Source organism: Cinclus cinclus, chromosome 33 (assembly GCF_963662255.1).
Source record: "Cinclus cinclus chromosome 33, bCinCin1.1, whole genome shotgun sequence".
Lineage (NCBI taxonomy): Eukaryota > Metazoa > Chordata > Aves > Passeriformes > Cinclidae > Cinclus > Cinclus cinclus.
In genome coordinates this window covers 2983658-2999460 of record NC_085078.1, presented here as the reverse complement: position 1 = coordinate 2999460, position 15803 = coordinate 2983658, and the positions used below count along the sequence as shown (strand labels likewise).

The window sequence follows — 15803 nt, the reverse complement described above, 5'->3', positions numbered from 1 at the left end:
ACAGATCCCACTGTGAGCGTGGTTTGACGTCAGCTTCCAGGTGAATTCCTCACATCCAGGTGAGTGAATTCCTCACTTCCAGGTGAGTTCCTCACATTCAAGTGAGTGAATTCCTCACATCCGGGTGAATTCCTCACATTCAGGTGAGTGAATTCCTCACATTCAAGTGAGTGAATTCCTCACATCCAGGTGAATTCCTCACCTCCAGGTGAGTGAATTCCTCATTTCCAGGTGAGTGAATTCCTCATTTCCAGGTGAATTCCTCTCTCTTTTTCCTCCTTACTCCCACATTCCACCTGTGGGTTTGGGTTTTTTTTTTTTGTTGTTGTTGTTTTGTTTTCTCCTCTTTGCTGGGAATTTGCCTTTCCCCCCCCCCCCAAGGTCACCCCCCTGGTCAAGCCTTCCTCCCTCCTCCTCCTCCTCCTCCTGCTGGTAATCCCAGGCCGGCTGTTCCTGGCGCTCATCCCACGGCTCTGGCCACACCAGGGGGGTCAAGCAGTGACTGCTGGCGTGGGCAGCGTTAATCAGGGATAACGAGGAAGTTGGGAATGCTGCCAGGCCTGTGCCCCTGCTGGGGTTAATTAATGATCCCATCCTTGATTGATTCCAGAGCGATTCCCCAGGAAGGGAGGAGGGGGGGAAGGAGGGGAGTGGGCGCTGAGTCACAGCTGCTCGGGATGACTCAAATTCTTGGAATTGGGAGTAAATCCGAAGAGTTTGGCAACAGGGGTTTGCATAAATCATTAATTCCTCGAGTGATTAATGAGGGGAGAAGTGAAGGAGGCTCCAGTCCTGTGGAAAAGGATCCCAAATGGTTTATTAATGATTGAAAATTAATTAAGGAATTTGTGGGGTTTTTTTGCTGGAGGTGGGATTGGAGGGAATAAAAGAACATTTCAGGGATAAAGTGATACTGGGGGTGATTTCAGTGATAATAGCAATAATTTTGGGGATAATCTCAGGGGTTTATACCAAGTGTGGTCTGAGAGGTGCAGGAGGGAGGGAAGAGAGGAAGGAGGAGAAGAGTAAGAAAAGGAAAATCACCTTTTCATGGTAAAAAAAACCCCCCAAATCTGTCAAATTGAAGGAGCTTTTCCAGGACTGGAGCAGAGGGGGATGAGTAGGGGGAGAAAAAAAAAAAACAAAGCTGGAACATTCCAAAATCCAGCCCTGGGTTGTGGAAGGGAAAAAAATGCCGGAGAAAAGGAGCAAAACTGGGGGGGGGAGGGGGAAATGGGGAATTTTGACTGATTTTGGTTATTTCAGCAGCCACAGTTTCGCAATTCCTGGTGGGGCACAAACAGCTCCGTCTTTAAATCACTGACTGAGGTGAAACCCAGGAAAATTGGGGTGAAATCCAGGGGGAAAAAAAACAAGTGCATCCACATTGTCCCAACCCACGGCAAGTTGGAAACCCCCCAAACCACTGAAACCCACCCAAAATGAGCCGTTCTGGGCTGGTTTCCCTAACAGTTGTTTGTCCGAGCAGCAGCTGGGGTGTGTTTGTGGGACAGGAGGGGACACGGAGCCACGTTCCCATCAAAGTCTCTCGTGCCTGGGGTTAATTAATCACAAACGAGGCCCTGAAACAGCTTCGTGCTGGAATTGGTTTGGGGAGGAAAGAAATCCCAAAATAAATAAAAAGTGGGCAGAGCATGGGGGGAGAGAAGAGTTTGGAGCAGGGAAGAGCTGGACCAAATAGAAATTAAACCTGGGGGCTGATTGAGCCTAATTAACCTCAGTTTCTTAATTATTTTACAGATGAAAACCTTGGAAAGTCCATTTATCCCCAAACTCTGGGTGTTTTCACCAGAAGTGGTTTGGGTTTAGGGAAGGAAGAGGCAGGACAAGGGTTCCTTAACGACAATCTAATGACTCATTAGTCAGATAATCTAAATTAGACTCGTTAGGCAATGAGGAACTGAGGGACAGGAGGGGCCAAGACTCCACCCCACATCCCGGCCTGGTTCTGGGCTGAAATTCCCAGGAATGGGTGAAAGGATGGAATTCATGGAGGGAGCCTGGTCCCAGCCTGTCCCTGGGCTGGGGTTTCTGTCCTGGTTCCTGAAAATCCAGCTGGAATTCCCCTGGGCATCCCCTCCTTCCCATTCCACCCTCCTGCCAGAGTCCACCTGCAGCTCCTGCTGGGATTTTGGTTTTTTTTTCTTTTTTCCTGCATCTCTGACAATTCCAGCCCCGTTCCTGTCTCTGCAGTTCGGTCCCAGAGGGGATTTTTGGCCCCTGAATGGATTGAGTTCCTAAAACAGCCCCGCTGGGAGATGTGAGCTCCTCCATGGGGGGAGCTTTGGCTTCTCCCCAGGGACACAAAGCCTGCTGGAGATTTCCCCATTTTTGAGGTTTCCAGAGGATTTGAAGGAGCAGAAGCTGAGGTGAAGGATTCAGAGCCGTGGAGAACAAACCCCGCTGTCCCCCCAGATCCTCCTGACCGGAATCTCTGGGAATTCCTCGCGTTTCCTGTGCTCAGCTCTGGCGTTGGACGAGGCTGGCACAGCTCGGGGTGGGTGGTGAGGTCACTTTGCTTCCGTCCCAAATCCGAACCCTCACCTGTCGAGAATCCGAGGTCCGAAAAAAAAAAAAAAAACCCCCCCAAAATCTCCATCCTCATCCTCACGTCAGGATCTCCGGCCGGGCGCCGTGCTCGGCCCGGTGCCTGTCCATGACCTGCAGCACATCCTCCAGGATGGACGGGCCCAGGTCCACGTGCAGGGACAGCAACGAGCCGGCCTGCGACGCCAAGGGCTCGGCCCGCGGCGACGCCGGCGACGCCGGGGTCGTCGTTTCCTCCAGGTGAAGCCGCGGAGGCTTCGGCGGGGCCTGCGCCGAGGGCAGGGTGAGCGCCTGGGCGCCGCCGAGCGCCGGCAGGGAAATGGCGTTCTTGAGCAAGGGCGACGGCGCCGTGGCCGCCTCGACGCCCGACGCGGCGGCCGCGCGGGAGAACTCGAACGGCGTCGGCTCGGCGCTGCCGCGGGGTAGGAGGTGAAGCTTGCCCTGCAGGAAGGAGATGTCCCCGAACGTGTCGCTCTGGCCGCCGCTGCCGATGTGGATGGTGTGGCGGAAATCCCCCAAAGGAGGGCTGATCATGTCCGAGGACAAGATGTCCCGCAGCTTCTCCTTCTTGCCCTTCCTGCTGCCTCTCTTCAGGTAGATGGGCACCTTGGTGGACATGGTGGCCAGCGGCAGCCGGCCTCAGGACAGCCTGGAGTGAGGACAGAGAGAGAGAGAGAGGACAGCTCGGTGCTGAGCTCTGACACCTCGGCCAGGATCCGAAACGAATTCCAGACGCCGCCCCTGCCACGTTCCCAGAGCAGCAGGTGAGGAGATGCACAGGGTGGGGATGTGGTCCAGAGGGTGGGGATGTGATCCACAGGGTTGGGATGTGGTCCAGAGGGTGGGGATGTGATCCAGAGGGTGGGGATGTGATCCACAGCGTCCAGATGTGATCCAGAGGATCAGGATGTGATCCAGAGGATCGGGATGTGATCCAGAGGATCGGGGTGTGCAGTCCCAGCACCAGAGCAGAGCGGTGGGAAGAGGAGTTTGAACTCAAAAGGGATTTCCTCACCCCGATGCCCTCGGGCACACCCAGCCCAGCTGAAGTAAAAACCGGAGATTTTGGAGATTTGGGGCCAGAAGGGGAAGGAAGTCGGGGTTTCCCCTGTTTTCGCTGTGAACTCTGAGTTCGGACAACGGATCCGGGCTGGATTTTACAGCCGTGAGGAGAAACGAGGCAAAAATGGGAAATGTTGGTGCCGTGAATGTGACCAGCCTCAGTGGGAGGGATAAAGGGATGGAATGGTTTTGGGGCCACCTGAATGTTCCCTGTTCGATCAGCAAGTGGGAAGTTCGGGAGGTTTTCACCCTCATCACGAATTTTCAGGGGGAAAAAATTCCACCCATCCCTGTTTTTGTAAATGCGGAGCCGATCCCGCGCCGCCGGCAAGGACGCAGCAGCTCGGGAGGGATTTTGGGATGGGTTTATCCCGGGCTGGGACACCCTCAGGGGCCTCTCCCGGCTGGAATTCGACCCAGAAAAGTCCCGGGGGAGTGGCCAGGATTTATCCCTAAAAACACAACAACAGCAACAACGCCCCGAGGGATGGAAAATCCCGATTCCCCTTCAACCTCCAAACCTCCCTGATCCCGACTGCCACTGCCTAGCCCCTGCTTTTGGAGAATATTCCCTCAGAATTCCCTGCTTTTGGGGAATATTCCCTCATTATCCCACGTCTAGGGAATACTCCCTCATTATCCCCCATTTTTAGGGAATACTCCCTTATAACTCCCGTTTTCAGGAAATATTCCCTTATCATCCACTGGTTTTTGGGAATGCTTCCTTATCCCCTATTTTTTAGGAAATACTCCCTTTTTAGCCTGTTTTTGTGGAAATCTCTCCCATTATCCCTCATTTTTCCCCCAGGCCCCGTTACCGACCCACGCCAGCGCCGCTCCCGGGGCTGAGAGGGAAGGGAAGGGAAGGGAAGGGAAGGGAAGGGAAGGGAAGGGAAGGGAAGGGAAGGGAAGGGAAGGGAAGGGAAGGGAAGGGAAGGGAAGGGAAGGGAAGGGAAGGAGGGAAGAGGATCCCGGGGCAATCCCGGGAATCAGCGCCGGGCCCGGCCCCGTCCGGCAGCTCCGGGCAGGAGAATCCTGACAGTGCAGAATGCAGAGCTGCTAATCCCGGGATTAACACGGGACAGGAGGGGGCGGCTGGCACGGACAGGGATGGGGACACGGGGACAGGGGGACAGGGACACAGGGACACGGACACAGGGACAGGGGACAGGGAGAGGGGGACAGGGAGAGGGGGACAGGGACAGGGGACAGGGAGAGGGACACAGGGACACGGACACAGGGACAGGGACACAGGGACAGGGAGAGGGGGACAGGGACACGGGGACAGGGACATGGGGACAGGGACAGGGGGACAGGGAGAGGGACAGGGACACAGGGACAGGGACACGGGGACAGGGACAGGGAGAGGGACACAGGGACAGGGACACGGGGACAGGGAGAGGGGACAGGGACACAGGGACACGGACACGGGGACAGGGAGAGGGGGACAGGGACACGGGGACAGGGACAGGGGGACAGGGAGAGGGACAGGGACACAGGGACAGGGACACGGGGACAGGGACACGGGGACAGGGAGAGGGAGAGGGGGACAGGGAGAGGGACACGGGGACGGGGACACGGGGACAGGGACAGGGAGAGGGGGACAGGGACACGGGGACAGGGACAGGGGGACAGGGAGAGGGACAGGGACACAGGGACAGGGACACGGGGACAGGGACACGGGGACAGGGAGAGGGAGAGGGGGACAGGGAGAGGGACACGGGGACGGGGACACGGGGACAGGGACAGGGAGAGGGGGACAGGGACACGGACACAGGGACAGGGACACAGGGACAGGGAGAGGGGGACAGGGACACGGGGACAGGGACATGGGGACAGGGAGAGGGACAGGGAGAGGGACAGGGACACACGGACAGGGACACGGGGACAGGGACAGGGAGAGGGACACGGGGACAGGGACAGGGGGACAGGGAGAGGGACACGGGGACAGGGACACGGACACGGGGACAGGGACACGGGGACAGGGACAGGGACACGGGGACAGGGACACAGGGACAGGGAAGGATCTTCCTTTGGGATCGGGGCCACAGCCGTGGGGAACCACCGGGGCCATTGCCAGAGGGGAATTGTAAAGGGAAAAAGCAGAGTTGGAGGGGTAAAAAGTGGGATCTTAGGAGGGAAAAAATGGATTTATAGAGGGGGGGGAAAAAACCAGGGTTGTAGGGGAAAAAATGGATTTGTGGGGGGAAAGAGGTGGATTTGTAGGAAAAAAAGATGGATTTGTAGGGGGGGAAAAAAAATAAGGATTTGTAGGAAAAGCAGCCTCTGAGAGGTGAATTCCCAGGTGGGAATGAGGATGATGATGGCAGGGATGGGCATCCCGGAGCTGTCGGGGCCCTGGGCTCGTTCCCCTCCTGGAATTCCCTTTTCCCACCCCAAACTGCCCTCCCTGACCCCAATCCCTCCCCCCCGGCCGCTCCCGCTCGGCTGGGCCAGGACAAAGCCCCGGGAAAAGCTGGGAATGTTCCCGAGCTCTGTTCCCTTTGTCTGGGACACTGAAACCCCTGGGAATGCGGGGATCCCATCCCCCCCCCCCCCCCCCAAAAAAAAAAAAAAAAACAAACAAAAAAAACCCCCCTCCTTTTCACAGAACTTTTTTTGGGATTTTTCTTTTTCTCCTCCCCAGGCAAACCCCTGGAACTCCCCATTCCCTGCAGGTGGAAAATGGGCCGGGAAAGGAGGAAAAGCACGAGGATAAATCCAATAAATAACTCATTTCTGGGAGTTTGCATCCCTAAAATCCCAGGAGAACCCAGAAGGAGGAGTCGGGAAGGAGGAAAACGGGAAAAAAAGCCGGGGAAAATAAGGATGTTTTCCCCAAATCTGAGTGGGAGGAGCTCCAGGAGACGCTCCCAGGACTCGGACCCCTCGGAATCGCCTGAATCAGCAGATTCGGTTCCCAGGGAAGAAAAGTTAAGGAATTTTTTTTCCCTGTTTCCATCAATTCCAGCTTCAATAGAGGAACCCCCGCTCCTTTCCCGACCATTTTTGGTGATTTAAAGTTTGGATTGGGAGGGATTTGGGCTCATTTTTGTGAATTCCAGGAGATTTTAGTTCCTTTTTCAGCACTTCGGGCTTCAGCACATCCAGGTTTTTCATTTTCCACCTGTTTTTTGGGAAATCAGCCTTCAGCTAGGGAAAAATTTGGGATCTTTTTTGCCTCTTGCCACAGATTTACCTCTCACAACCTGGAAATTCCATTCCTTTTCCCCTGGTTTTGAAAATTTCTACCCCAGTGTGAAATTTTCTGCCCATTTTCAGCCCCTTGAGCTTCAGGACCTCAAAACTTTTTGCTTTTCCCACCAGTTTCTCCATAAAAATCCCTCAATTCCTGCCCATTTCCATCATTTTGGGCTCTGACACGCAGAAATCTGGGGGGGTTTGGGGCCAATTTTCAGGAATTTTGGCGCTGTCTGAGCAGCCCTTTTCCATCCTGGTGTCTCCACGAGCAATTCCCTTTTCCCAAAGCAGGGATTCAGGGATGGAATTGAAACTAAAACTCCTTTTCTCATGGGAATGGCCCTTGGGAGGAGCAGCCTCCAAAAAACTCCTCCAGTTCCTCCCCTCCCGAGCCTTTTTTTTTTTTTTTTTTTTTTTTGGTGCCCGATTTAAATCCTCCAGATTTACCCCTGGGAAGGAGATTTGCTCCGGGATCGCTCCAGAACTTGGATTTTTTTCACCCCCCCTCCAAAAAAAAAAGGGGATGGAAAAGCCCCATTTCTCGGAGCGGGAGAGAGGAGGGAGAACTCTTTGGGATGAAGGTTGTGGGGTTTTTTTTTTAGGGAATGGAGATTTTGGGAGCAGCGCCAGGACCCGTCCATGGGATCCGACCCCCCCGGGAAAAGCTGGAATTGGTTAAAAATGGGTTAAAACAAGGAAAAGATTTTTCCCTCATCCCATCCCATCCCACCTGGGGAATCCAGCGGAGAATCCGGGCCGGGGGCAGCGGAGCGGTGACAATTCCATGCCAGGGGACTCCGGGACCTCCTCCCTTTTCCCGGGAAAATTCCGATTCCAGGAGCTCGGGAGAATTCCAGGGGGAAGCCGGAGGATGAGGAAACGCCGGCTCCGGCCTGGGCCACACCCCGGGCTCCTCCCGGTGCCCTCGGTGACAAAAAATCCACGGAAAAAGCCAAAATCCGGGGAAAACAGCAGCGGCTCCTCCCGGGCTCGGATCCCGGGAGACTCCTTGGAAAAGGCTCGGGAATTCGGGGTTTGGGATTCCGGGGTTTGGGAATTTGGGCTTTGGGAATTCGGGGTTTGAGAATTCAGGGTTTGGGATTCCGGGGTTTGGGAATTCGGGGTTTTGGGATTCCGGGGTTTGGGAATTCGGGGTTTTGGGATTCCGGGGTTTGGGATTCCGGGATTTGGGATTACGGGGTTTGGGAATTCGGGGTTTGGGAATTCGGGGTTTGGGATTCCGGGGTTTGGGAATTCGGGGTTTGGGATTCCGGGGTTTGGGAATTCGAGGGTTTGGGATTCCGGGATTTGGGATTACGGGGTTTGGGAATTCGGGGTTCGGGAATCCGGGGGTTTGGGAATGCAGGGAATTGGAAATCTGGGCTTCGGGAATCCAGGAATTCTGTGCGCAGGAAAAAGCGCCCGGAAAGCGCCGGGCCGGGATCCAGGAGCTGTTCCGGGGATCCAGGAGCTGTTCCGGGGCTATTCCAGGATTTCCCGGGGCTATTCCAGGATTTCCCGGGGCTGTTCCAGGGATCCCGGGGCCGTTCCGCGGCTCCGCCGCTGCTCTAAGCCGGGAGCGGGCGGAGCCAGAGGTTTCTAATTAAGCGCTGGTTTAATTAAGCAGGAAAGCGGAAGGGGGGGAGGGGGGAGGATCCGGGGATTTTTTTTTTTTTTTCTTTTTTTTTTTTCCCGGGATAAAAGGAAGGAATCGCTTCCTCTCCCTTTAAATCCGGGACGTGACAGCGCCGCAGGAAAAGCTCTGCCCGCCCTCCCCGCAGCATCCTTCGATCCGAATTCCCATTCCCGAATTCCCATTCTCCTTCCCGAATTCCCATTCTCCTTCCCGAATTCCCATCCCCGAATTCCCATCCCCGAATTCCCATTCTCCTTCCCACCCCATTCCCGAATTCCCATCCACTTCCCCTTCCCGAATTCCCATTCTCCTTCCCGAATTCCCATCCCCGAATTCCCATTCTCCTTCCCACCCCATTCTCGAATTCCCATTCCCGAATTCCCAGCGGTGTCACCTGCGGGTCCCAGGATCCCCCCCTGGGATCGGGATTAATTCGGGATCGGCTCCGGCGCTCCCGAGCGGATTCCCGGCCCCGTTCTGGGAATTCCCGGAGCTCCCTCAGCCTCGCCCCGAGGAAAAAAAAAAAGAAAAAAAGCCCCAAAAAAGCTGGAAAATCCCAGCGAGATCAGCTCCTCGCCCCACGAATCCTTGGGAATTCCCGAATGAAATCCCGAGTTCGGGATGGGATTGAACTGCGGGGCTCGGGTCGAAATTCCCAAAATCCACCCAGGACGAGGCTCTGGCTCATCCCGTTGCTGGTTTTTCCAAAATCGGATTTTTCCCAAGGGAAACTGAGGCTGGCGGGGGGAGAACCCAAGGGGAAAATGGGGTCCTGCTCCCCTCCCCCGCCAAAAAAATACAAATAAGTGAAAAGGTGCAAAAAAGGTGAGGAAAAATGAAAATAAAGCTGGAAATGGGAGGGAAAAGAAATCAGGAAAAAGAGATTTTATGTGTGTTGGAAAAACTGTATTTTATTTGGGGTGAAAAGTGCTGGAATTGGGGGAAGAGCAGAGGAGGAACCGGGACGTGACAGCCAGAGGTGACCTCAGCACTTCCCAGCTGCTCCATATTTGGGTGTATTTTGGGATATTTGGGGAGAAAAAGGGGATTTTTGGGAAAGCCCTGGCCACACACCAGAGTTCTGAGGGGAATTTCCCTCCCCAGCCCAAATTTCCTCTCGTTTTACCCCAAAATCCACCCCTTGGATTTACCTTTTTTTTTTTTTTTTTTTCCCCTTAGGAAACGACATCGGGACAGGCAGAAATTTTAATTAATTTTCACCTTCCTCATCGTAAATTTGGGGCAGAAAGTTTGGGAAAAGGGTGAAAGCCAGACCCAGAGCTGTTTTTTCCTGGGAAGCAGCAGCACCAGGAATCTGTAATTAATTGGTTTTGGACTAATTAAACTCCAAGTCCCCTAATGAGGCTGCCAAAGGCGAGGGGTGACACCAGGACAGGGAGGATCCCGTGCCTGGATTCCCCTTCCCAAATTCCCTTTTCCTGGGGGTGAATCCCACTGGGGAAACTCCTCCATGTGCCAAACGATTCTGGGGGCTTTAAACCAGAATCCTGGAATTTGAACCCAAATCCCTGGAGTTTGAACCCAAATCCTGGGAGTCTGAACCCAAATCCTGGGAGTTTGAACCCAAATCCTGGAGTTTGAACCCAAATCCTGGGAGTCTGAACCCAAATCCTGGAGTTTGAACCCAAATCCTGGGAGTCTGAACCCAAATCCTGGAGTTTGAACCCAAATCCTGGGAGTCTGAACCCAAATCCTGGGAGTCTGAACCCAAATCCTGGGAGTCTGAACCCAAATCCCGGGAGTTTGAACCCAAATCCCTGGAGTTTGAACCCAAATCCTGGGAGTCTGAACCCAAATCCTGGAGTCTGAACCCAAATCCCTGGAGTTTGAACCCAAATCCTGGGAGTCTGAACCCAAATCCTGGAGTTTGGACCCAAATCCTGGAGTTTGAACCCAAATCCTGGGAGTCTGAACCCAAATCCCTGGAGTTTGGACCCAAATCCCTGGAGTTTGAACCCAAATCCTGGAGTTTGAACCCAAATCCTGGAGTTTGAACCCAAATCCTGGGAGTCTGAACCCAAATCCTGGGAGTTTGAACCCAAATCCTGGAGTCTGAACCCAAATCCTGGGAGTTTGAACCCAAATCCTGGAGTTTGAACCCAAATCCTGGAGTTTGAACCCAAATCCTGGGAGTCTGAACCCAAATCCTGGAGTTTGAACCCAAATCCTGGGAGTCTGAACCCAAATCCTGGGAGTCTGAACCCAAATCCTGGAGTCTGAACCCAAATCCTGGAGTTTGGACCCAAATCCCTGGAGTTTGAACCCAAATCCTGGAGTTTGAACCCAAATCCCTGGAGTTTGAACCCAAATCCTGGGAGTCTGAACCCAAATCCTGGAGTCTGAACCCAAATCCTGGAGTCTGAACCCAAATCCTGGAGTCTGAACCCAAATCCCTGGAGTTTGGACCCAAATCCCTGGAGTTTGAACCCAAATCCTGGAGTTTGAACCCAAATCCCTGGAGTTTGGACCCAAATCCCTGGAGTTTGAACCCAAATCCTGGAGTTTGAACCCAAATCCTGGGAGTCTGAACCCAAATCCTGGGAGTCTGAACCCAAATCCTGGAGTTTGAACCCAAATCCCTGGTCCTGCAGCCGTGGGTGGGGAACAGGCAGAGCTGGGATTTCAAATCCTCACGACCTGGGCGGCCACGCAGGGGCTGCTCCGGGGGGTGTCCCTGGGAATGTCCCCAGGATTCTGCCCAGGAATGTCCCCAGAGCTGTCCCTGGGACTGTCCCCAGGATTGTCTCTGGTTTTCCTGGCCCCATTCCTGTCCCCATTCCTGTCCCTCTGCAGCAGGACTCTCCCGTAGGTGCCTCCAGCCCGGCCCTTGGTCAAGCGCCCGGGGTTGATGCAGACACAGCCCAGGACGTCCTGCAGGGTCAGGGACAGGGGTCAGGGGTGTCCAAAATCCAAAACCCCCCCAGACACGGCCGAACTGGGACCCACAGCCCACCCAGACCCCAACAGACACCAGTGCCAGCCCATCCAAACCCAAAAAAAACCCTCCAGGTCCAGGTGATTTGGAACCCAAAAAAACTGCTGGGGACAGATTTGGGAACCCAGATCCCCAAAACTGCTGGGTACAGAAGATTTAGGACCCCACAGCCCACGCAGACCCCAAGAGCTGCTGGTTCTGGGTGATTTGGGTCCCCCCCCCAGCCCCTCTGGAATTTGGGGGTCCCGCTGACCTTGACGAAGAAGCGCAGCTCAGAGGGGGTCACCAGGACATCGGGGGTCACCGGCAGCGCCGCGAACGCCGCCAGAGCCTCGAAATCCACGTTGAGCTCCTCGGAGGGGGGGTACAGGGGGTAGAAACTGGGGGGGGTTGGGGAGAAAAGAGGAGTTTGTGGGGAGGTGTGAGATGTTTTTGGGGGGAAAGAGGAGTTTTTAGGGAGGAAAGAGACATTTTTGGGGAGGAAAGAGACATTTTTGGGGAGGAGTGAGATGTTTTGGGGAGGAAAGAGGAGTTTTTGGGGAGGAAAGAAGAGTTTTTGGGGAGGAAAGAAGAGTTTTTAGGGGGGAAAGAGGAGTTTTTGGGGAGGAAAGAGGAGTTTTTGGGGAGGAAAGAGGAGTTTTTGGGAGGTGCCACCTGCGCTGGGTCAGGACGTGCCGCAGGATCCGCGTGAAGCGATCGCTGATCCCGGAGGAGCTGTGGAAGGAAGGGGAGAGAAAGGGGTGAGAAAAGGGAAAAAATGGGTGGGGGACAATGGGGAAAATGAGAAAGGAAAACGGGGGGTGAAGAGGAATCTTGGGGGGGAAGGGAAGAGAGAAAAGACAGAGGAGAAAAAAAGGAAAAAAACAGGGGGGAAAAAAACCTAAAAAAGGGGAAGATTAAAGAAAAGGGGGAGGGCAAGTTTAAACAAAAGGGGAAAAACATTAAAGAAATGGGGGGAAAAAAGTGTGAAAAAAAAGAGGGAGAAGGTTCCAAGGAGGCACCTGCTGATCTCCTCAGCCCCCATGTGCAGGAGGAGGTCGGTGGAGCTGAGGCCAAAGACGACGCCGTCGATGTCCAGGGTGCAGGGCTCGGGCACCAGGAGCACGCGCTGGACACACGGACAGGGGCTGGACAGACAGGCAGCCCTGGGAGCCCAGAGTGCCCCAAATCCATCCCAGAGTGCCCCAAACCTGCCCCAGAGTACCCCAAACTTCCTAAAATGCCCCAAATCCATCCCAGAGTGCCCCAAACCTGCCCCGGAATGCCCCAAAAACTGGCTCTAAATCACCCCCAAGCCACCTTAATCCCACTAAGTTTTCCTTAAACCCCCAAAATGTTCCCCAAAATCCCCAGGGCCGAGCTGGATTTTCTGCAGGAGCATCAGATCTGCTCCTAAGGGATGAAGAATCATTCAATGAGGGGATCTGAACCCAAAAAGGGTCGGGAGGGGCGTTGGGAGCTCTGGAATTCCAATCCCAAATCCTTTGTGCCTCTGGAAGCTGCAGCAGGAAATCCCAGGTGGGGAAAAGGGAGATTTCACCCCAAATCCCAACTGGGGTTACCAGGAAGGGTGGGGATCTGCAGGGAGATTTATTTTTTGGGGGTAAAAAGCAGAATTTTGGGGTCGGTACCGCTCTGTCCTCCTTGGGCAGGTCCGGGAAGGGGAAGGGTGGCTGTGGATACACAAAATCATGGGAGACATCCCGGAGAGAGGGCACCAGCACGAGCTGGGAGCCAGCACTGGGGGGAGGAGAGGAGAGAATTCTGGGCTGAAAAGTGGCGTTTTTGGGGACAAAATCCCCATGGGAATGGGGGATTTGGGGCCGTTGCTGTGCCCACCTCCGGGTGCCCTCGATGATGGTCCTGAGGCAGAGCTTGAACACGTCAGAGAAGGAGCTCAGGAGCTGGCAGCTCTGCATCGGGGGAAAACAACGGGACTGGCACCATTTCTGGATCTTTTTGGGGTGATCTGGTGCTGTCCCAAATCCGCAGGGACTGAGGGGATTTTGGGGGGATTCCTCCTCACCTCCACCTGCTCGTGTTTGGCATCCAGGAATGGCCCAAACTGCAGGAAAACAGCAAAGAACCCCCTTAAATCACCACCACCCCCTCCCAAAACCCTCATCCTGAATTATTTTTAATAATTCTCATGAACCACCCCCAGTTTTAGCCCCAAAATCTCAGGGCAAAAATGAGACCAAAAAGGGGAAATCGCTGAAATTGATGCGTTGTGCCCAAAGCAAGGAATCAAAATTTAACTCCAAGGGCAGCATTTGCTCTTAAAAGGGAGCTTCTCTGTCAATCTGGGGTGAGAAATGGGGATTTTGGGGATTCTTAGGGTGAAAAACGGGTGTTTCTGGGGTTCAGGAATGGGATTTTCATGGGAATTCTGAGGGGTTTGGAGCCTCCCACGCACTTCGAGGCTGCGGGGTCAGGGTGAGGGGTGCAGGACTGGGTCAATGATGATGAGGGTAATTAAATATGGATCGTTAACGAGGGGTTAATTGGGGTCCCCTCACCAGGACACAAACGTCGGGGCGGTCACGGGCCACGACCTCCAGGAGGTCACTCAGGGGCTCGAAGGCGACGCCGTCCGAGGGCGTGAAGGGGCCACAGGCCAGCAGCACCATCCTCTGCTCTGGGGGAAAAAGGGGATTTGGGAGAGAAAAAAAGGGGATTTGGGGGAAAATGGGGAAGTTTGGGGTGAATAGGGATGGAAAATGAGGGGGGTCGTGGGATGGGAATGGGAATGTGGGGAGGAGAAAAGGGGGGATGGGGAGGAAAAGTTGCTCGGGGACAATAAAAAATGGATTTAGGGATAAAAAGGGAGGGCTTGGGTTCAAAATGGGAGTGAAAAAGGAGTTTGGGAGGGGAAAAGAGGTGGGATTTGGGGGCCGTCAGGGGAGTTTGGGGACAGAAAGGGACATTTGGGGAATCAAAATGGAGAGATGGAGAATCCAAAGAGCACTCTGGGGACAAGAATGGGGATTTAGTGGACAAAAAATGGGATCTGGGGACAAATCCCAGGTCTCACCTGCCATGGGCTCCGTGGGGGTGTGGAAGGGCAGCGGGACCCCCTGGGGGAAAGTTGGGGATGTCTCCAAATGCCCCAAATCCCCCCCAAATCCCCCCCAAACCCCCCTGGGAGCGGGGTCACCTCATAGAGCTTGGACACCACCATCCTCCTGCCCGTGCTGTTGGTGCCTTCCAGAGCCACCACCTGCAGGATTGGGGCAAAACAGGAGGAAATTGTGCAAAAAATGTGGGAATGGGGGAAAAGGAGTGGGAATTGGGGGGGTGGGGGGGGGGGGGGGGAAATGAGCAGGGAGAGAAGGGGGACCCCCCCAAAGCCTCACCTGTCCTGGGAACAGGGAATATTCCGGCAGCTCCGAGAGGTCCAGCGGGACCTGGGCCCCCCCCGAGTGCTCCCTGTCCCCCACCAGCAGCACGGATTTGGGGTTGAGCTTCCCATTCCCATCACAGCTGATCTGTCCCAGCACCGTCACCGGCTCCTGCGGGACCCCAAAACGGGGTTATCCCAAAATGGGGGGGATTCACCCCAAAACGGGGGGGGGATTCACCCCAAAACGGGGGCTGGGCTCTCACCTGAGCTGGCAGAGCTGTCGAGCTGAAGCCGTCCAGGCCGTGGTGCCTCCTCAGAACCTCCCCGAGCTCCTCCACCCGCCCGGCCAGCACTGGGGGTGACCTCAGTGTCACCAAACACTCCCTGACCCTGACCCCAGTGTCCCCAAACACTCCCTGATCCCACCCCCGGTGTCCCCAAACACCCCCTGATCCCACCCCCGGTGTCCCCAAACCCCAACCCCAGAGTGTCCCCAAGCTCCCCCTTGCAGGGACACCTTCCCGGACGTCCAGAGCCTTCTGGAACATGAACTTGTAGGGTTTGCTCAGGTTCTGCTCGGGGTGCCCGAAGATTCTGACGCTGCAGCCGCCGCGGCCGCTCCAGGCCGGGCCCTGCACGGAGCCAAACGAGGCCACGACCTCACCCCGGCCCCCACGGGATGAGTATTTCTGGGAGGGTGTGACACTGCAGGGACAAGAAAACCAAGGGTGGTTTAGGCCAGGAAGGGCCCACCCCAAGAACTCCACGGGTTTTGGGTTCTCCCCCGTTTTTGTTACCCCCGTTCTGAGCACAGGAAGATAAATGGAGCCCAAAGGGACGAATTCCCTGATCTGTGAGCAGGGTTTAATGGGTTGTGTTGATTAACGGGGCTTTAAGAATGATAAAGTGCTTGTAGCTTTGAAGGCTTTATATTTGAAAGGAGTTCAGCGGGGTTTTAACAATTCCCCCAAGTTTACGGAGCTTCTAAAATGCTCCATCTCAACTTCTGCAACGGTGTAGTTTTGAGGGAAAGGAAA

At 54.8% G+C, this 15803-nt stretch overlaps 2 protein-coding genes across 2 annotated transcripts in view; both read right to left on the bottom strand.

Moving 5' to 3' along the window:
- Nucleotides 1-1408: 1408 nt before the first annotated feature.
- Nucleotides 1409-3327, bottom strand: CDC42EP2 (CDC42 effector protein 2). Its single transcript, XM_062512053.1, has one exon. The coding sequence runs from the start codon at nt 3184-3186 to the stop codon at nt 2629-2631; it is 558 nt and encodes a 185-aa protein (XP_062368037.1). The 5' UTR covers nt 3187-3327; the 3' UTR covers nt 1409-2628.
- Nucleotides 3328-11044: 7717 nt separating this feature from the next.
- Nucleotides 11045-15803, bottom strand: part of LOC134055623 (calpain-1 catalytic subunit-like) — a 10104-nt gene continuing 5345 nt past the window's right edge. Inside the window, 13 exon segments of the mRNA XM_062512029.1 lie at nt 11045-11359; nt 11677-11803; nt 12078-12137; nt 12425-12531; nt 13055-13163; nt 13263-13336; nt 13450-13488; nt 13943-14061; nt 14458-14500; nt 14581-14643; nt 14780-14935; nt 15030-15118; nt 15284-15471. Coding sequence (XP_062368013.1) covers nt 11111-11359; nt 11677-11803; nt 12078-12137; nt 12425-12531; nt 13055-13163; nt 13263-13336; nt 13450-13488; nt 13943-14061; nt 14458-14500; nt 14581-14643; nt 14780-14935; nt 15030-15118; nt 15284-15471 — 1423 coding nt within the window. The 3' untranslated portion in view covers nt 11045-11110.